This window comes from Lotus japonicus, chromosome 3 (assembly GCF_012489685.1).
Source record: "Lotus japonicus ecotype B-129 chromosome 3, LjGifu_v1.2".
NCBI classification, from domain to species: domain Eukaryota; kingdom Viridiplantae; phylum Streptophyta; class Magnoliopsida; order Fabales; family Fabaceae; genus Lotus; species Lotus japonicus.
Window position 1 is genome coordinate 5,031,260 of NC_080043.1, and position 21,437 is coordinate 5,052,696.

At 33.9% G+C, this 21,437-nt stretch overlaps 2 protein-coding genes across 2 annotated transcripts; both read left to right on the top strand.

The window, feature by feature from the left end:
• The first annotated feature begins 4,526 nt into the window (after positions 1-4,526).
• LOC130748302 (beta-glucuronosyltransferase GlcAT14A-like) lies at positions 4,527-9,984 on the top strand. The gene is made up of 4 exons (XM_057601484.1): positions 4,527-5,583; positions 6,376-6,451; positions 6,568-6,683; positions 9,312-9,984. The coding sequence occupies exons 1-4, from the start codon at positions 5,022-5,024 to the stop codon at positions 9,809-9,811; spliced, it is 1,254 nt and encodes a 417-aa protein (XP_057457467.1). The 5' UTR covers positions 4,527-5,021; the 3' UTR covers positions 9,812-9,984.
• Positions 9,985-12,027: 2,043 nt separating this feature from the next.
• Positions 12,028-13,618, top strand: LOC130749404 (uncharacterized). Its single transcript, XM_057602760.1, has one exon. It carries the CDS (start codon positions 12,662-12,664, stop codon positions 13,094-13,096), a length of 435 nt encoding a protein of 144 aa, XP_057458743.1. The 5' UTR covers positions 12,028-12,661; the 3' UTR covers positions 13,097-13,618.
• The last annotated feature ends 7,819 nt before the right edge of the window (positions 13,619-21,437 follow it).

Consider the following 21,437-nt stretch of genomic DNA (forward strand, 5'->3'; position numbering starts at 1 on the left):
GGTGCAGCGTGAATATGAATGTTGATTCACGTTCATTGTGACGATAAAACAAACAGCAATAACCCCCAGTTCAGAATATCAAATTGAGTGGATAGCATAAAGATAAAATGGATTAGAATTACTTGAAAAATACTAAAATATAAATTTTTTATTTGTATATTGTGTTTGGTGATCATAAATTAAATCCATATGTACCATCTTATTCTACTTTTGAAACGTATAAAATGGAATAAGACAATGGTTTCAATTAAAGATTTGTTGATGCTGTCATTTCACATTTTCTTTATAATTACCGTGGGCATCTGCAAAACGAAAACACTTTGGGAAATAATGAGCATGTATGAAAAGTGATCTAACGTGTCACAAAACATATTGAATGAAGAACAATGTTATCAAATATCTGTCATGGCGCCGCCATGGCAGTTTTTCATGGCGGTTTTTTGGCTTTCCGCAATGGTCGATATCCGCATATGGCCGCAATATGTCGTCATATTCCGCTATATCCCGTTATATTCCGTCATTATTTGTCATGTATGGCGGGATTTCGACTTTCCGCCATGACCTGTCATCCGCAATTAACAACACTGATGAAGAATGCGCTTTCCAATGCCGAAAAGGTGAATGAAACTTGCGTGTAGCGTGAATATGAAAGTTGATTCACGTTCATTATGATAGTAACACAGACACGCAATACCCTCAGTTAAGAATATCATATTGAGTAGATTTTTGGGCTTTAATGGAATATATTTTCCAGAATAATGACATTAACTAGTTGTGAGCTAGTGATTTCAACTATGATGATTTTTCCCAAATTTTTTAACTGTGTTTTTGATGCATTCTTTATCAACTATTATTATTATTATGGATGACGAAAAAAACGTAACAACTTTGGAAGATGATAAACATGTTTGAAAAATTATTCAACGTGTTATGGGCTATATTGAATGAAAAATGAACTTTCCAATGCAGTAAGTGTGAAATGAGGTTGAGTGCAACATGAACATTAAAGTTGATTTGCGTTCATTGTGACAGTAGCACAAACAAACAATATCCTCAATTTTCTCATCGATAACATCATATTGAGTGGATTCATGACCTTTTTATGGAATATGTTTGTCAAACCAATTACTACCTTGCAGATAAAATGGAGTTAGAATAAATTGGAAAATAATGAAATACAATATTTTAATTTTGCATGTGTTTGGTGATTATAAAATCAATCCATATTTATCATCTTATTCTATCTTTGACACGTATAAACCGAATAGAACAATGATTCCAATTAAAGATTTGTTGATGTTATCATTTCATGTTTTCGTTATCGATTATTGTGAGCGTCGGCAAAACAAAACAACTTTGGGTGATAACGAGCGTGTTTGAAAACTGAAAAGTCATCTAACATGTCATGAGACAAACAAATAATGGCCTTTCAAATGCAGAAAATGTGAATGGAGGTCGGGTGCAACATGAACATTAAAGTTGATTCACACTCATTATGACAGTAACAGAGTGTGCTTGAAAAGTCAACTAAAGTGTCACGAGGCAAATGAAGAATGAGCTTTCAAATGTAGAAAATGTGAATGGAGATTGGGTGCTATATGGACAATAAAGTTTATTCACGCTCATTATGACATTAACAGAAATACACAACACCCCCTGGTTGAGAATATCATATTGAGTGGATTCACGGGCTTTTATGAAATATTTATATTTTCCAAACCAGTTACGACCTTAATGAAAGTCTGTTCACAATCACTGTGAAGGTAACACAAGCATACAATATTATCCTAGTTGATAACATAATATTGAGCATATTTATGGCGCTTTATGGACCTCTATCAAATCAATTTTTATCTTATATATACGGAGATAAATCTTATGAGAGTAGTCTTTTTATACAAGAATGTGAGAATAAATCATGACTGTTAAATCTAATGATTGATGGTTAAGATTAAAACAATATAATGGTCATATGACCACTTTAAAAATGTCATGTGACTTTTTTAAAAATACATATGACTTAATGTTTAAATATTGCCCATTAATGATTATATATATATATATATATATATATATATTCATAAATGTTTTTGAAAGTCAAATAAGTTTCAGTTATCATATATACATGGAGTCAATAAAAAAAGACAAAAACAATTAATACGTTAATAAATGTTTTTGGAATGCACATAAAAGTTTTGGAAGTCAAATAAGTTTTAGTTTCTTATATACATAAATGAGTAATGATTCATCCTCCTACAAATGCTATTACGTACGAAATGAAGATACTAATATTCAAATGAAAAGTTAATGTATCAGATAGCTTAAAAGTGTAGAAAACATTTAATTTTTTCTTCATTTAGTATGTAGGACAATAAAGTAGGAAAATATAGACGAGTAAATCGGGAAAAGTAACCCAAAGACAAGCAAAAAAAAACTATAAGCCCCTAATATAAAGAGTTAATAATTTTAGAAAAAATATTTTCTAAATTTAGTATCAATTATGAGACAAAATAATCTTTCAAAATTTAAAATAATTATGAGAAAAATATCTTTTTCAAAATCCCAAAATTTGCAGAAAAGTAATATATGGCTTCGTCAACTTACTAAGAATAGTATGGGAAAGGAAAAAAAAAGGAAGATAGGTCACGAGGGTGCCACTTATAGGAGTTGATATTTTTTAGTTTCGAAAATAATTTATAGTGTAAGATATAACATAGTTCAATTAATTTTTTAAATAAATATCATAAGAAAATAATATCATATAAAATAATTTATAGTGTTACAATTTTTTTATATTTTTAAAATATTAAAAATTAAAAATATAAAAAAATATTTTAAAAATATAAAATATATTTTAATATTAGTTTTATAAAACCTCTACAACTAATACTTGGTTGTGACTTTTTTTCTTAAAATAAACCTTTATTAATGGTCAAATGCAAAAAAAAAAAATGTACAATCCATGCGAAACAAACAAGCCAAAAGGCCAAAAAGCCACCAAAAATCCCCCCCTACCCTCCACACACACACAAAGCGTCCTCAAATCAACCTAGGATGATTTCACGTAAGCTAAGTTATTAAACCCTTAATCATTACTACATTTGAGCCCTTAGGGTGTAACCCCAATTCGTTGCCCACTAACCAAATTATCTTCGCCCTAATGGTAATCACATCCTCACTTGGAACTGGCTATAGGAAATTCTTTGGTGGCTTATCCTTCTTGGTAATCACATCACACCGTGACATTTTATTATTATAAATTTTATATCATGATTGATTAATTAAGTACCTGTGTCATAGGGGTAACGTTTTTATATTTGGAGTACGAAATTATTAATTAATATTATTAATTTGTACTATTTTTTAATATACACGAAGTCAAGTTCGCCCGATCAATGACACACTAGCCAGATCAATGACCCATAACTCATTGACTCAGTACCTCAACTGAGTCGATGGCCGAGCCGAGTTTCAAAACCCAACACACACTCATTTTTCTTTCTACTCCAAACTTCTTATCACATAACATCATCATACATCAACTAAATTAATTATTTATCTATCTTCTTTTTCACTTTCACACTTTTTTTTAGAGATGAGTAGAAAGAAATATGTGAGAAATAAAGTAAATTTATAGGTTAAGAAATTATTATTTTAATGTTGCGTGTCAATGAACAGTGTTTTAGAGAACCTTTATGCTTTGTTTGGTTCATGGAGATTTGGGTAGAAAGAGAGAGTTAGTGGAAGGGAGGATGAAACATGAGTCTCGGAGACAAGAGGGAAGAGAGGGATTTAATTGTGGATTACATAGCTTTATTGAATCTTCTCAATTTGAATAGAAAAGGAACAGTAAAATGAAGCATGTGCCAGTATTTTATTTTGCTGTTATTGTTTCGATTAATGATATATTCACATCTCACTTTTTCTTTCATCTCTTTTCCACTCATTTTTTTTTCTATCTCTCTGCGTTTCTTGTCACATCACATATCATATCACTTATTTCTCTCACTTCTCTTCACATTTTAAATAGGTGGAGGTGGAAATGGATGAGGAACTAAACATTATTCTATTGTTTCGGGTGGTTCTAAACCGCCATGAAATGAAACTAAACGGCCACAAGGTGTTGATTTGACTTTAGAATAAATTTTTTTTTTCTCCATCTCATTCTTTCTTTTTTATCTCTCTACTCTTTCTATCATATCAAACAACTCTCACAGTGTCTATCGAACATTTTTCTTCATCGTTTTGTTTCATGCATATTTGAGTTAATGATGCAGCCTTGTATTCCTTACCATGCAGTTTATGTCGCCTCATGTTGGAGTTGAAATGGTCTTGATTTTATTCTAAGGATATTACAATGATTTGTTAATAGATCCCCTTTTTTATGTATCTATCACGTTACAATCGCCGGTTCCATTTGGCCAATTTCTTTTGTCTATTTTTTAAGGACTCATTGACAAGGACAACTACAGTAATTGTTTAGTTTTCTGCAGTTATATTCTTTTGCCACTTTATCATTTTTTTCATGCTCTAGGTTTGTCTCTCTCTGATAGGAAATGCATACTGTTACAAATCTCATGCTTAGGCATGTATCACCTAATGTTGGTCATTTAAAATGTCCTTTAACTTTTCTAAACTTAGTTAACAATCTATTTTAATTGAGCAATATGCATTCACACTCACTTTATTTGCATTTCTCTTCTCTTTCAATTATATTACTCATCACATCTGCTATTTTTTCTCACTTTTCTTCATATCTCCTCTCCACTCCTTCTCCACTTATTTGAGGTGTCAATGAAACTTAATTGCTTTTTTTTTACTCGCTAACCATCTCTTAAATTCAATACGTGATGTTGATTCAGAATTCAAAGGCAGTGAGTGTTGAGAAGATACATGAAGAGGATTTCAAATATGTTCATTTCAGTGGCAACTAAATGGTGAATTTGCTTCATTTAGATTTCAGTGATTCATGGAATTCAATTCAGAATGAGAGAAACAAGAAGCCATGATAAATCTCACTGATGGGATCCTTTGAAATGGATAAAAAGTTGCTATCACCTCTCATTTTGATCTCTGTGTTCATATTCTTTCTTTACACATACTTTGATATTCTTTCTTTTTATCAAATCTTCAGTTCAATGTTCTTCTTTCTTCCATCTCAATTGTCCAGAAACCAAACTGCTCCACTTTTTGTTGAGACAAAGATTTCTCCTTCTACATCTCTTGTAGGGTCTGCAATTCCTCGTTTTGCTTATTTGATTTCGGGATCAAAAGGCGATACGGAGAAGCTTTGGAGAACTCTCCTTGCCCTTTATCACCCACTAAACCATTACATTGTTCATTTGGACCTTGAGTCACCTCTACAAGAAAGGTTGGAACTTGCTTCTCGAATTGGGAAAGAGCCTGTTTTCAATGAGGTTGGGAATGTTTTGATGATTCAGAAAGGTAACATGGTCACTTACAGAGGACCAACAATGGTTGCTAATACTCTGCATGCTTGTGCTATCATGCTCAACAGAAGTAAAGACTGGGATTGGTTTATAAACCTTAGTGCTTCAGATTACCCTCTTGTGACTCAGGATGGTTAGTTTTTCATCTATAAGACTGTTTCATTTAGCTTTTTGTTCTGATTCAAAGTATGCTTCTCGAAACCCTCCTAAAATTGATTCAATTCAGGAAGAAGTTTATATGAGTACATGTTTGGATCAGCATTGTCTAATATTGATTTTGATAGAACTGATTTTGGTTAAAATGATTATGATAAACATGAATTGAAAGTGTTGAGTAATGTGTTGAATTAATGTTTAGTGGAATAAAATTGTACTTATTGTAGAGTTACAAGTGGTTAATGTTAGTGGAAGCACTTAGTGCTTAATGGAGTGTTAAAGAAACTAGTGGTGACTTCTTGATAATTGTAACTCTCACTCACTGAGTACATCTGTATGAGTTACATAAAATAATAAGAAAAATACAAAGAGATTCAGCACCCAAAACACTTTCTCTTACTTTAATTTTCTGCGAAGTTAAGCAGTAGACTTTTGTGTGTTAGTATCTATTTCCACCTTAAGAATACCACCAACAGATAGTGATGTGATTTATATTTCAGTACCTTCACGGGAAAAGTGAATTTTGTAGGCTAATGTTACGAAATTCTGTTGTAAAATCTTAGAATTGATTATGTTAAATGTAGAAGTTACTTTTACTAGCTTCTAGCACATTTGATTTAGGGGCTGAAATCAATTCTTCATAATGACTGCTGAATAAATTATTGAGTTTCAGAATTGATTTATATAAAAGAAAAGTGGATCGAAAACAAGCATGCTATTTATGCTCAATGATTGTTAGACTAATATGGGTAGATGTTTGTTTGTGCAGATCTGCTGTATACATTTTCTGATTTAGATAGAACCCTTAACTTCGTTGATCACACAAGTCATTTAGGATGGAAATTGTAAGTTTTTTTTTTCTCTGACCCTTCCCTTACATAGTGATGAGTTGTGCTCTTCCATTGAGATATGCAACCTTGATTTATACAGAATGAATTGAACTATGTTGTGTGCTGTGTAGGGAAAAACGAGCAATGCCTTTAATTATAGACCCAGGGCTTTACATGTCAACCAAGTCTGATGTCATTTGGGTTGGTCCTAAGAGAACTTTTCCAACAGCATTTAAACTATTTACTGGTTAGTTTGTCTTAATTTCTACACCTTTGTTCCTTTCTCCTTGTAGAAACTTATCAGTTGATTATCATTCAAATGGCTCACTTATTCTTATTTGAAGAAATCTTGAGAGGTTGCATATTGATCAGAAATATGATTTCGGAAATCCTCCTAAAGAGCAAACCATTCATCACCTTTTAAAATGATATCAAAGTGTATCATATATATATACTCCATCCGGTCCTATTTATAAGCAACAAAAAAAAATTCACATAGTTTAAGAAATGTAGTTAAACTAGATAAAATGCATTAAATTTGTCTTAAATCAAAATAAACTTCCAAAATTACCCTTTGTTATTAGTGTTGGAAAGTGGGAAAAAGAGAGAATAATTAATGAGACACATTTTACAAGTTAGAATTAATAAGGACATCATTGGAAAAAATTAATTAATATAGCTCAAACTTTCATTTGGTTCTTATAAAAAGGACCAAGGTTTTTCTTCTCTTTCATGCTTATAAATAGGACCGGAGGGAGTACCTGTTTGTTAGGCCATCCATAAATGAGTTTACACGCAGATGTCAAGTCCTGCAAATTCCATGCTCTAAATGTCCAATATTGGGCGTGAAGTTGAAGTGTGACTGAGAAGTCACACATTAACTAGAGATATGATTAAATATAAGGATAGAGCATACCTGTGAGCTAGGAAATAACTGATGCACGAAGGATTGTAATCTGTCCATGCGTAACTTCAAAACAAGTGTTATAACAGTAAAGAAAAAGGTGCTTGCTACGATACCACAATACTTAGTGTGGGTATAATACACGAAAGGCTGTGGACCAATTAGAACCATTCACATCCTCCATATTTAAAAAAAAAAACAAAAATATAAATAAAAAATGAATAAATGTAAATTATTTATTGGCCATGTCATTCATGTATGATACTTAGTGTGGGTATAATACACGAAAGATTGTGGACCAATTAGAACCATTCACATCCTCCATATTTAAAAAAAAAAAACAAAAATATAAATAAAAAATGAATAAATGTAAATTATTTATTGGCCATGTCATTCATGTATGATACATTGTGGGTATCATAGAAACCACCAAAGAAAAATGTGCTTATTTGAGGAAAGATTAGCTTTTTACATCAAGAAAAATGAGAGAATAACTAATAAGAGTATTAACAATGTTACACTTTCATGTCAACCATTTTTTCTATGAATTGATGTAATAGTACTCCTAGCCTTATTAATTACTGAGGGTATCAATTTTTTAGGCTAGTCTTCTCAGTTATCACAAAGCAGCTTATATATTTTCTTTTTTGAGGTGGATACATTCTTATAACAGGGCTAGCTTTTCATACTCAAGAAATAGAATGAATTTCAAAATTTTAGGGTCTGTTTGGTTTGAGAAAACGTTTTCTATTTTCATTTTCATTTTTCATTTTCTGAAAACAGTTTTCATTTTTAAATTTTTAAGATGTAGAAAATGTGTTTGTTTTGAATTTCTATTTTCAAAAACTAAAAATATTGGAAACATGTTTGATTTAACTATTTTTAATATAAAATTAATAATTATTGTTTTAAATACATTTAAAACAAAGAACAATAGTCCCGGGTTCCTTAAACATTTAGTTCAAGATTCGATATTTGAGCGGTGCGTATGAGAAATCTTCTATTTAAAGAGACGTATTCACTTAACGTGATCTCAGAAACTCAGGGGATTACTCTCATAGCTACCGATAATATTTTTTGGTATAAATATCCGGTACCATGTCACTCTTTGAATGCTGCCAGAGTCTTAAGACTCTTCATCCCTCCCTAGAGTGTATTGTGTGGGAGTCGAACCAGAGAGCTCTTCCCACACGTACACTCAGTCTGCGTTACCAACTGAGCTACCTCTCTTGGGTAGCTACCGATAATATATAGAATATATTGGAAAACCAAAATATAATATACATTTAATACAAATTAGTAATAAAAATAAACTTATATCTCATTAATGAATAGTTTATGAATAAAAAATATAATTAAAATAATATATGTGTTCATTTATCAAGTGCCCTGGAACTATACGTACCAAAAAAAAAATTCAAGTAGAACTATGGAACGTACAAAGAAACGGAAGAGAGAGAAAGAGTAATGAGAAGGAGGCGGGTGCAATCAGATAACCAAAAAAGGAAATAGTTATGAAAAAGAAAAAACTTCACCATATTAACAAGTTTGCCACCGCATTTTCTAAAAGTCTGAAAACGTAGAAAACGTTGTTTTTTTATTTTCAAAATTGGGGCCATTTCCAGCACCATTTTCTCTGAAAACATTTTCTTTTTTCTGAGCAAACATATTTCCAACTTTATTTTCAGTTTTTAGTGAAAATGAAAACAGAAAACGTACAAACCAAACAGGCCCTTAGTTTTTCCTTGTGTCACCCCTCATTTTCAGAAAGAGTAATGATACCTAATTATACAGAATTCTCGTGACATCCATCCGATATACACATTACCGGTGATTTTTAACCTCTGTAAACATTTGCGGCTGTTAAGACAGCTGTTGTGTATGTTGGAAGGGTTTCAGTGAATTCTGAATGTCTGCCAATCATTGTTGTTTCAGAAAGACTAGTTGCTAAAAATCGCTGCTAATGTGCAGGGTCAGCATGGATGGTTTTATCACGAGCATTTGTAGAATATGTTGTGTGGGGTTGGGACAATCTACCAAGGACCCTTCTCATGTACTACACCAATTTCATCTCCTCCCCTGAAGGCTACTTCCAAAGTGTTGTATGCAATGTGCCTGAACTCAGAAAAACTGTTGTCAACAGTGACTTGCACTACATTTCTTGGGACAATCCTCCAAAACAACACCCTCATATCCTCAACATTAACGACACTGACAAAATGGTTGCAAGCAATGCTGCATTTGCAAGGAAATTCAAGCAAGATGATCCAGTCTTGGATGTGATTGATCAGAAATTGCTAAATCGGGTTAAGGGATTATTCACTCCTGGTGGTTGGTGTTCTGGGAAACCTAAGTGTTCTAAGGTTGGGAACATTTACAGCATTAGACCTGGTCCAGGATCTCAAAGGCTTCGTATGCTTGTAGCTAAATTAACTTCGAAGGCTAGGTATGGACAGAATCAATGTGAATAGATCTTATTGGGAATTTTCTTTGTTAGAGTTGGAAGATTCAGAGACAGATGAAAGGTTATTTTAGTGGTTAAATTTGTTAATGTCACTCCTGCATCCATCCAGCACCTTATTTATAATATGCAAGGCAAATCAATTCTATATATGACCTTAGCCAAAGTTGCCGCTTGGAACCATATTCAGAGCTTGTTTGGAAATCATTCTACAATTAATTTTGAAGGCAAAATCAAGTTTGGGAAGAAGTTTCTATGAGTAGTTTCTAGGTATTGGAATTGACTAATTAAAGTGAAGTTAGTTCAAACATGTTACGAGTAGGGAAGGCATGAGGGTCACCTTTGTTTTCCCATTATTTTGTACTCCTCTTTATGAGTTTTGTAATATTTTTATAGCTCCAGCATCCCAACTTGGATTTTTTTAGGCTCAGTCTCTGCAACATCATTGCAAGACATTTCTTTTAACTATCATGATCAACAAACAAGTGGGTTACTGAAATTTATGTATCTTTTTAACCAAGTCTAGAGGCAATGAATGGACTTGATCAACAATACAGGGAATTCCAATCCTTCAATATGGAAATACTTTGAAAATAAGCAATTGCTACTAAAGAGAAATATGAAAAATCAATTATTGTTTGTAGTCAACACATGTGGATTCATTTTGTGGACATTGTTACAAAAACAGAATTTTCTTTTGGACCCAAGGTAGCCAGCTCAAGTTTGTTGATGATATATAATGGGTATTCATTGTCTATGTCTGTCAATGATCTTGAGATTGCTATATATGATTAGTTAACATACAAATTGTCTAGATCTTTTTTTTAGAGTAAAATTGTCTAGATCTTAGACCATGGTTTCAAGTCTTAATTGCAGCACGTGGTTTGCAGTAACCTCCTTGTCGTGCACCTGAAGGAAGCAAGTTGAGCTCAAATACATGGAATATAAGCTATCTTTTAGCCTTTTTTTTCTATTTTTCTAAAGGAAGAATTCTCCATGTCCCTTGCTGTAAGGGAGAAATCCGTGATGACCTTTACTTTATACAATTTTAAATTGTGTGATACGATAAGATTGTTGTCATTCTGTGAGTGGACATAGTCTAGAGATTCAGAATAGGCCATGTTATTTATTATTTATTTTGTGCCAATTTAAAAATATTCCTCTAGTTTCACTTTATTGGCGCCAATAAAAGTTAATAGTACTAGAGTCGTTGATCTAACGGTTATTCAACTAAGTCCTTTTTTATTATTTTAGTATTTCAAGAAAGATTTAAAGGTTGTGATCCCAATTCATGATATCTTTGAATTTTCAAAATATTAAATACTGTATGAAGTTTGGTGATAGCTAGTAATTCAACAACTTTCAATTCCACACCACAACACACATTTATGTGGAGTTGTTCTAACTTAACTTAAGCAAGGGTCTAGGGGTTTTGGTTTTTGTAATGTGGATTAACTCTTTTAATAAATCATTCTCTACGCACACTGCCCAGAGATCACATATGCCGAGTCCCGGTGTCGAACACTGACACGACACCGACACCCGTACCACACCTATAGGACACGTCAGACACTTTCTCGTCGTGTCTGATTAAAAAAAAAATTTACTGCTCGGACATTTGAGTCGACACCTCTTCTTGGCTGGACACTTCTAGGACACTTGTATTTTTTAAAAACATATAATTTTTAAGAGTGAACCATGAAAGAAATTGCTAATTTATCACTTAAAGAACCAGAGTTAAATACATTTTCAATGATGATGATCAATAAATGAGTGAAAATCAATAGATAGATTAGTTTTTTTTTAGACAATTTGTCTTTTTATAAAGAAAATATCAAAGTAATTTCCTAAGCTTTATGACAAGAGTTTCATAAAAAAATACCAATATATATATATATATATATATAATATATACGCAGTGTCCCGTGTCTTGCTTTTTGGACTTTAACCGTGTCACAGTACCGATATCGTGTCGTGTCCAGATGTCCGTGTTAGAGTCTGTGCTTCATAGTTGTTAAGAGGTATAAGAAAGCATATTTTATGCAAACAATTTACATGATAATTATAAACTATGAAGCATTAAGAATGATGAGGTGGCTGCTGTACTTATCCAAATGTTCATTAGTACTAAAAAATTATCGGATTAAGACATGAAATCACCTTAACTAACTAGTGATAAAAAAAAATCATAAGATAAAGATCCTGACAAGTCATATGGACCCCCCCTTACATCCTCAAAAGTCCAAAGATAACAACAGCACAACAGTTAATTATGTATGTCGACCCATTTTGACGACCTTTCAATCGAACAAACTCCGAAGCTGTCAAAGAAAAAAGCATGTCGATTTATACTTGTGGCTCAGAGAATATCTAAGCAATTTCTATGCCATTTATGGCATAATACATAGTTTGTCATCATTGATCTCTGCAAAACCAATCTAGAAGAGTTATCCTGCTCCTATATAACTACCCTGAGGCTTTAAACAGATCCCCTTTATGAACCCTTTTTTATCTGTATAACATATCCAACCTTGACAGAAAAACCCTGTTTTTTTTTTTTCCTTCTTCAAGGCTTTCACTAATATCCTTGTTTCAAGGATTCTGTGAGTTTTCTGGTTTCAATTTGAGGTTTCTTTGCAGCTTCTGATTTGTTGTAACTGCATAATTGAATCCAGACCATGTGTGTCAAACTAGCATCATAGTATGTTTGGATTAGTTTCCCAGAACTAATTCCGTTATCCAGAAATTGCTCACAGAAGCTTCTCCTCGTAAGGACGGAAAACCATTTGTTAGGGACCATTTTCGCGCGAAAAGGTTATAAGTGAGGGACCAAAAGTGCAGTTTAATTGATTTTTGATCAATGGTTTCTTCTGTGTTTACCCTTATCTGCTTTCTTCATTCTGCAATAGCTCTTAGTTGCGGAGCTATGATGATATTCTACTCCAAAGAGATCACAGTGTTTGGCCGTGGACCGGAGACTGCAAGCAAGCTTCAAGGTTCAACGTCGCATGATCAGCTACTGATTAAGACCTCTGATTCGTTCTCCGGCCTGCTGTTGTTCGCAATTGGGATCCTTTTGGTTATGGTTTCCTTGGTTAAGGATAGGGATTTTCAGAGCTTCTTCGCCAAAGGGTGTGTGCTTCTTCACGTTTCCATGGCAGTGTGGAGATTCTTCTTTGAGAGGAAGATTGAAGATCTTGCTAGTGACTGGCCTAGGCATGCTGTTGGGAACATTGCATTGGCAGTTTCATGGGTCTTCTTTCTTGTGTTCTCATGGAGAGAGAAGTATGATTGATTTGGGTTTCAATGGCATGTGAAGACTCAAAATCTCAGGATAACCATTGTATGAGTTCTGGTAAGAGAGGATGTTATAGCTTGTTGGGTCAAATTCCTGGTTCTGTGCTGCATAGATTCTGTGGATGGGTGTGAGATTGTTTAGGATCTTGGTTGGCAACTTAACTGCTTCAAGTTCAACTGCAAATCAATGTTTGATTTTCAGTTAAAACATTTAGTTGGAATTGTGATTTTCATTCAATGCACGAATGTCCTTTCATATTCACCGTATGGAAATCCAAATTTAAGGGCTTTGGGGTCCTAAAAAATGTTGAAGTATTCTTTTCTTAAGGCTTTATGTGTGTGAAAGTATAAGTTGTCAATTTTTCAGCATTACATCCATAACATTTATGTATGTTTTTGTGGCATATTGTTGCATTTGATCAATGTGGAGGTAGCATCCATATGTAAGAAAAATTCCACTTTTTTAAAGTTGAGATATGACAGCAAGGAAAGATTTATACGGATTCTATATTTATAGTAATTTCTTTGTTATTTGTCATCTCTTTCTTTTCTACTCGATTATATTATTATAATAATATTATTTAACCCCTTAAAATAAGTTTGACTGCTCATTTTTCATTTAACTAAATTTATTCGGGTCCGGATCCTCTCCAGTGAAATTCTCTCAATTTTTCTCCAATGGACATTTGTGGCGGTTCAAAATCGCCACCAAATTTTGTCAGCTGCCACAAAACCGCCACAAATTTCCACTGGAGAAAAATTGAGAGGATTTCATTGGAGAGGATCTCAGCCCAATTTATCCTCCATCGTTTTCTGATTCAGACTGGTCAATTCAACTGAGAACTTAGTCGGTTACACCAAACAGCGTCATGTAAGACAAAAGAGAAGTGAAAATATTATGAATAATGTAATAAAAATGCAACATGAAAAATGGGCAAAAATGTGATAAAAGAGAATAAATATGTTTAACATGCACTCCAACACATTTGATGTCAATAGTCAATTTTGTGAAAAATCAACACATATCTCCTACTTCTTAAAAGATGTGTTGACTTTTTAAAATTGAACCCATCACATCAACTGGACCCTGCAAAACGACGTCGTTTCTTTCTGTGCTCTGTTTCTCTCCCAACTCTAATCAACCCTAGCTGGCAATCACGTGTTTCTTCTCCTTTTCTACCTACTCCATCGTACCATTCACCTTCTCCCTTTCTCTTCCACAGCTCATAGAGTTGTGATTTGTGAAGTAACGCTTTTTTAAGGGTTTATTTTTTTGAACTCGTTTTTTTAAGGGTAATAGTAACGTTATTTTTTGTAATGAAATAAAAGGGGAAAATATAAATTGTTTTATTAATTAATAGTATAAAAACTCAACCGAATCACATTTCTTGTCTGTCTGTAAACTTGGAAGAGCAAATCACCAGAAAGTCCCAGAAGCCCTCCAATACTACAGTGCAAACCTAAGAACACGGTAAGCTTTCTTTTCTTCTATCTCCCACTCAATCTGTGTCTCTTCTTTCTTTATGACTTGTTGTGTCTGTTAAATTTCCCAGTCCATGTCAAATTCTTCTTATTTGAGTTTGTGGAATATTTTCTAGAAGACCCTTTGTGTCCTAGATTCAAGATTTATACAAAAGATTAGATTTTTTGGTCCATGGGGCTTTTTGCTATTTATATTCTGCAATTGGGTCTTTTTAGGTTTTTGATGATCAATTTTCAATCTTTATATACAATTTTTAACGAATTGCCAAACTGGCTATTTGTGAAATTTCAAAGATTAGTACTTTAATGATGGTTTAATGGTGGAAGGTGGATTGAATTGAAGTACTTCAAACTTAGTTCAAGAGGAGTATACATGGTTTTACTCCAGTGCCCTCTATTTTATTGGATATGGTATTATTGTTCACAACTTGCCTTGGGTACCATACCCTTTTGTGTGGCATAGCAACACCCTAAAGTTCAAAATTAATCTTGTTTCAGCTGAACTGATACGCGTTATATGTGAAAAGTTTCCATTGTACTAGTGTTAGTTAAGCTTAGTATACTTGCTTGTGTCCCATTGACATGTTGTATCGAAATAAATTTCATAAATTTGTATTCATCTCGCTCTCTTGCTCCAGGTCTATCTGAGTTAAACTTATTTTTCACATCATTGTTGTTTTTTTGTTCTTTAGAGGATTTAAGACAATGAGTGGTGCACAACTGCAAAATGCTTCGGCTACCTTGACCTTAAAAGGGTCACAGCAAAATAAAAGTTCAGCAACTGAAGCTAGTGGTGTGGAGTCAAAGCCAAAGAAGAAAATATGCTGTGCTTGCCCGGACACTAAGAAACTGCGAGATGAATGCATCGTAGAGCATGGTGAAACAGCTTGTATGAAGTGGATTGAGGCTCACAAACAATGCCTCCGTGCCGAGGGATTCAATATTTGAGATTGTTAATGAGGAAAAGACAAGAAGACATTGATAGAATGACTAGGTTGGTTTTATGAGATTGATAAAGATTTTGGACCACAGTTTATTTCTTTATAGTTACATCAGAATGATATTCTGAAATTATGAATAAAAACAGGGTTATTGATTGCTACATACTATTTACAACTTATTAACTTCAGACCTTTTGAATCTGGAGGTTCTCCGCTCTCTGTCTCACATTTTTGCTCATTCTCTCTTTTTCCCTGTTTGGCTCGATTTTCTCCGCTTAAGCATCTTTTGGATATTTGAGTATAGGCTTTAAAGTCCTGCCTATTCTCTGATCTTCTTGTGAACTTAATTTCTTGTGGTATTTTAGAGTTAGAGACGGTGCTCTGAGGAGAAAGAGACGGTACCCCCTCCATGAAAATCTCATATTTGTGTTTTTTGAGGTATATCACTGTGATATGCTTTAGTTATGGTTTATTACCTTGTTATATTGTGATTATTTACTCAATTATATCTGGGGAAATATGCTGTTTATTTTTTATCAATTCGTTTCTATAATTATTTGAAGTTATGGGTTCTATTTAGGTGATATGGTTTTATCGGGGAATTGGAAATGTGAAGTTGACTGGTATGAGATTGAGAATCCTATCCTTTGAAATGACTCTGATATGAAACAACAATGACCATGAGATTTGTATTTTTGGGGGATCCATGTTAGAGCCTCATAGTTGCAGTGATAGTAATGGCGATAGCTGACTATCAGTGAGAGTTAGTTAGTTAGGTACAATTAGAAGAAATAAGGCATATTGCCTATAAACGAGAGGAGGTGTTGCAGACCCTCCGAATTTCTTCGATACCAATTGATGGGAACTGGTATATATTACACAATAGGGGAAGTCCCCTTGATCACAACAATGCAAAACACACAGAGTAGATCTCTAAGGTTCTACAACTTCCCTGTCCTAAGGCTTCTATTTCCATTCAAATCACTTGCTAGATCTCTTCCTATAGGCAATATGCTTTATTTCTTCTAACTCTACCTGACTAACACAGTGGCCATCACCTCTCATATGGTTTAGGTGCATCTAGTAATATGATACTAGGAGGAAAGGGTTATCTATTAGATGAAGTTGTCAGTGCACAGAGAGAACTACTAATTAGATGGAGCCGCCCGCGATAAGATTATAAGATATGGAAATCATCTGATTTTAGAGAGGAAAGAGGTATCCTTTAGTGGAGCTGACTTTAAATGAGAGGTTTCCCTTAGAAAGAAAGGACTATTAGTGAAATGAAGTCACCTCAGATTTTATTTTTTCATGTTTGATCCCTGTTGTATATTTTCCTATGTTTTTCTTTTTAACATTCTTTAGTTCTATTTTTACTTCATTAATTCATAGTATTAAAAATGTTATTATTTCGATTTCGATATAGCACATTTGCAAATTTGTTTATTTTTGTGCAAAAAGTTTACTGAGACTATTTGGATTAATTGTCTTTTGTTCATTATTATGTTTACCAGAGTTTTGAAAGAATAGCCACTCTTATTGTGTTTCCTCTTCTAATTCCTGGTGGTTTTATGCCCGATATGAGTCTATGTGACTGGCCCTTTCTCTTATTTCTCGTCTAGATTCCCAAGTAGCTCAGTAACCCGCTTCTTAGATGTTGCAAACCGTCCAACATCATCACCCGTCTATTTTTGGTACGCCTCCTTTGTTTGGTGGCCCATTTGATATTATTTTGTAACCTCAGATATTCTGCAGTTATAGGGGGCTAGTGTAGAATTTACACCGAGTTGTGAAAATTATTCTGTCATGGCCTCGTGGGATTTGTGAAAAAACTGTTTTGCTAAGTATGTTGTGGTGACTGTTAGGCTAGTCAGGTTAATTGGTGTATCTGTTAAATTAGTTTTTGATCCAGTAATGGCTTGAGTTTAGGGTTTTGAATTGATTGGAAGATAGCTGCCATTAATCAATAAATCCCATTACCAGTTGGTCTTTATTGTTGAGGGAAATCATAGTCATTTTTAAATCTAAAGGTGCAGAAATTTTCAGGTTTTATCATTTTTTTCTCCCCTTCACTTGATACTTTTGTGGTAATATTTTGTGTTGCATTATATTAATGATAGTTTGCGATGCTTTTTTTCTAAATCTTGAACCAAATTCTGTGGTGGAGCAATAAAGTAAAGCATTTTATCCAGATGCATAATTTTCTCCTTCTTATAAGTGCTTGTTAGGTCTTCGCCACTTAATCATGAATTTGAAAGAATCAGGCAATTGTTGAATCCATTTGTCCTTTTGTAGATTCATTCATCTTATATCCTTCTCTAACCATCTCAAATCTAGTATACTAGCTACACCAATTATACTGCATATTGTACTAGTTACAGTGTTTGTACAGTAGAGTTCCCATTCACCGTTGTATAATACTTGCTGGAAAGCCATTATTTATCTGAGTATCTTTAGACAACTCTTTTACATCTTAGAATTATATTAGATGAACTTTCTAAAAGCTATGCTTTAGCAATTGATTCATCTGGTCTCTAAAGTAAGGCATTGGCAATCTTCTATAGGATATCGATGAGCATAGTATGCAAATAATAAACAAACGCCCCTATCAGTTCTGCTTCATTGCTTATCTTTACTTGTCCACTTATTACCAGCTTTGTCAGAGTTAACTGCCTTTGCTTTATGTGTCTTATTCACCTTGAGTTCAAATAGATTTCAAGTCCTGTGTGTCCCAATTTTTCTTTCAAATTTTAGTCTGAGTTGGTTTTCACTTGTATATGTGGAATCTATGTGCTGATGTAGATGGTGGTATATCAATAAAAGCACAGAAGCGATTATTAAACAAAGAATTAGACTTGTTTTAGTCCATTTAACTATAGAATGCTACAACTAGGGCTGTTGTATAACTGGGACAGGAACTGGAAACAGTTGTGCTCACTTGACAGGCATGAAATTTGATAAAAGCACACTCATTTATTTAGTAAAAGATTACATTATTAGAATTAGATAGTTTCTATTGCCAAACACATGGCAATTACACATTTGCATATGTTCCTTAATGGCCGCAGGTGCAGTTCACACAGGTGCAGCTAGCGCCACACTTGCAGTTCCCATCATGCTCAGCAGCTGAAACGTCCATGGCAACAGTCTCGACATAGCTGAAAAGAAAAACATGTGAGTCATAACAAGCTTTCCTTCTTGGTGTAACCTTATACAATGGACACTGAATGCAATTTTTTTACCTCGTCTGAGTCTCTACGATGTTAAGGCCATAGCTGTTTCCCTTCCTGAATAGCATTAGCATAGCATATATATATTAATCCTTTTAGAGATCAAATATGGTGATTGAAACACACAGACAAAGAAATGAAACACTTACCCACACTGGCTCTTGTCAGCGCAGTCGCAGTTACCGCATGAGCTTGACATGTTTGGTTTTGAGGAAGAGAGAAATACCACAAATGAACTTAGCTGTAGAATTCAAAGCTTTGTATACTGCTGCTGTGTCTTTAAGTTGTGAACCATGATCCTCTATTTATAGTGGAAAGAGGAGTAATTCTTACTAGGGAGGCTTCGTTGATTAGAGTTCCTCTTTAATTGTGGACCTCACAAAGCATGTGAGGGGTTCACTGTTCTGGAGAATTGTTGTTATCTGAAGGAATCTAAATGATGGAGGCTTGGCCTCCTCTGCTCCTCTCATGTCAATTCAAGTTGGTTCTTGAGTGTGTCATATTAATGTTCTGAGATTCCTATGCTTTTTGGTTCAAAATTTTCCACTTGCTTGAGTTTCAAATATGGACAATTGATAACATATTACCCTTACTTTTTACAGACTACTAGTGCACTTTATTCTACTCTTAAGGTAGTGTTCCTTCTTTGCCATATTTTTAACTTCTCCAAGTTCCTTCTTTTCAATACAAGTTTTTCTGCAGAAGTTAAGTGTCAATAGGTGTTAGGTAGGTGTTTCTGCGAATGGTCCCTTGGAATTTCTATTAGGAGTTCAGCATCCGGCCCTTGGAATTTCTATTAGGAGTTCAGCATCCGGAAGTTGTATTCGGTTCAAAAGTTTAGATAACTAAGAATTTAGTCAGTCTATAGATTTGGACACAAGGGTAAAAAGGATAAATTTTGGGTTGTGTGAGTTGCATGAGAAACACAAAATTGTTGCAGGAGAGTTGGGATAACATGGTGGCTGCACAAGGTGGAGGTTGCGCTAGTACTGTCCAGTAAACCATGAAATGAATCTTTTATTAGAAAACCATAGAAGATTCGTTTCACCTTATTTTGGCTTAATTGTTGCAGGGCCCCAAACTATGGCTACTGTCCATTTTAATTATTTCTAGTTCCTTTTTAAGAAAATTCTAGCTACCAAACTACCGTAAGTAGCAAGTGAGTCTTTCTTTTATTTTTGGTACATTAGAAAGATAAATTGCTCCTTCCGAGGATTGATCCTTGGACCTTTCCCATTCAACCTACATGTCCCCTTAACTCTTACCACTTGAGCTATAATTCGGGAACAACAATCAAGTCTTTCAAATAATAACTTTTGATGAAAAAGTAAAATAAGTAGCAAAAGTTTTTTTAGCAAAAAATTTAATAAATAAAAAGATAAAAATATCACTTAAGACCAAATAAAAATGTAATTACATATATAATTCATAAATAAATAGTAAATATTTTCTAAATTTTAAGAAAAAATTATTTAATTACCATTGGTTCGAGCACGGTTTGACCACTATTGAATCATTGAACTTTAAACAATACATCTGTCGATTTTATAACCGGTCCAATTTTGAAAACATTGGATTATAGAGGCCAAGATGTAATTTCAATATTTGGATAGTTAAAAAGCACAACAAAGTTAGCATTAAACATTGAAATTTCACATAAAAGTCAATCATTGGTTAACCTTTTTTAGTTCCACATCGCAAAGCTTCTCCACCATTCGCTCTCCTTCCGCTATATAAAGAGTGTTCACTATGTTTTAGACACCAAATTAAAATCCCAAAATCTAGTACCAATGTCTAGGATTAACAGTCCTTTGAGTGTTTGGGTCACTTGGCTTTTCTGCTTAGCGTGGAACCTATGCGCTAGTCTAAAGTTTTGGTGGTTGTCGTTGTGCTGCAAGGTCAAGCTCCTGAGAGGCCTAAGCGAGTTATTTTCATTAAGGTTTTCTAGGCTTAATTGCACTTTTCGTCCCTGATGTATCATGTATGTGCGATTTGGATCCCTGATTTTTAAAACGAGCAATTTAAGTCCTTGAATTATTAATTTGTGATAATTACGTCCATCTGTTAATTGAACATCCAATTAATAACAGAGTTAGCATACTTGGCGTTCATTAATGACGTGGCGTTGACTCTTTCACCACTAGAATGTCACCGGGGCTGCCAACTCACTAAATAAGAGATTAAATAAAACTAATTAATTAACTAAGTATAATCCTAAAAAATAAATCTGGAATCTAAACCTAAACAGCCCCATCCCCTTCTCTTCATCTTCTTCCACAGCCCCAACCCCTCTCTTCAACATGATCCGCCCAAACCACCACTCTGTCAGCTACCCTTTTCTCAGCAACAAAACCCAAAGCACAACTCCAAAGAACACAATCCACCGATCTGTCAGCTACCCACTCTGAATATTTATATTTTGATTCTTATGTTTTTTATGGGGAATGTTGTGCGGAGGTGCAGGAAGTGCGAAAAGGTTGTATATAATCAATTATGGGATCTTTTTGTTATTAAATTTGAATATTTGTTTTTTGATTCTTGTGTGTTTGATTGGGAATGTGGTGCGTAGGTTCAGGAACTTTGAAAGTGTCATACAAAATCCATTTTCTGGAAAAAATTATTTGGGGCAAGGGTTAATTTTTTTGGAAGAAGAGTGTGGATTTGAGAAGGGAATGGTGGTTGAAGA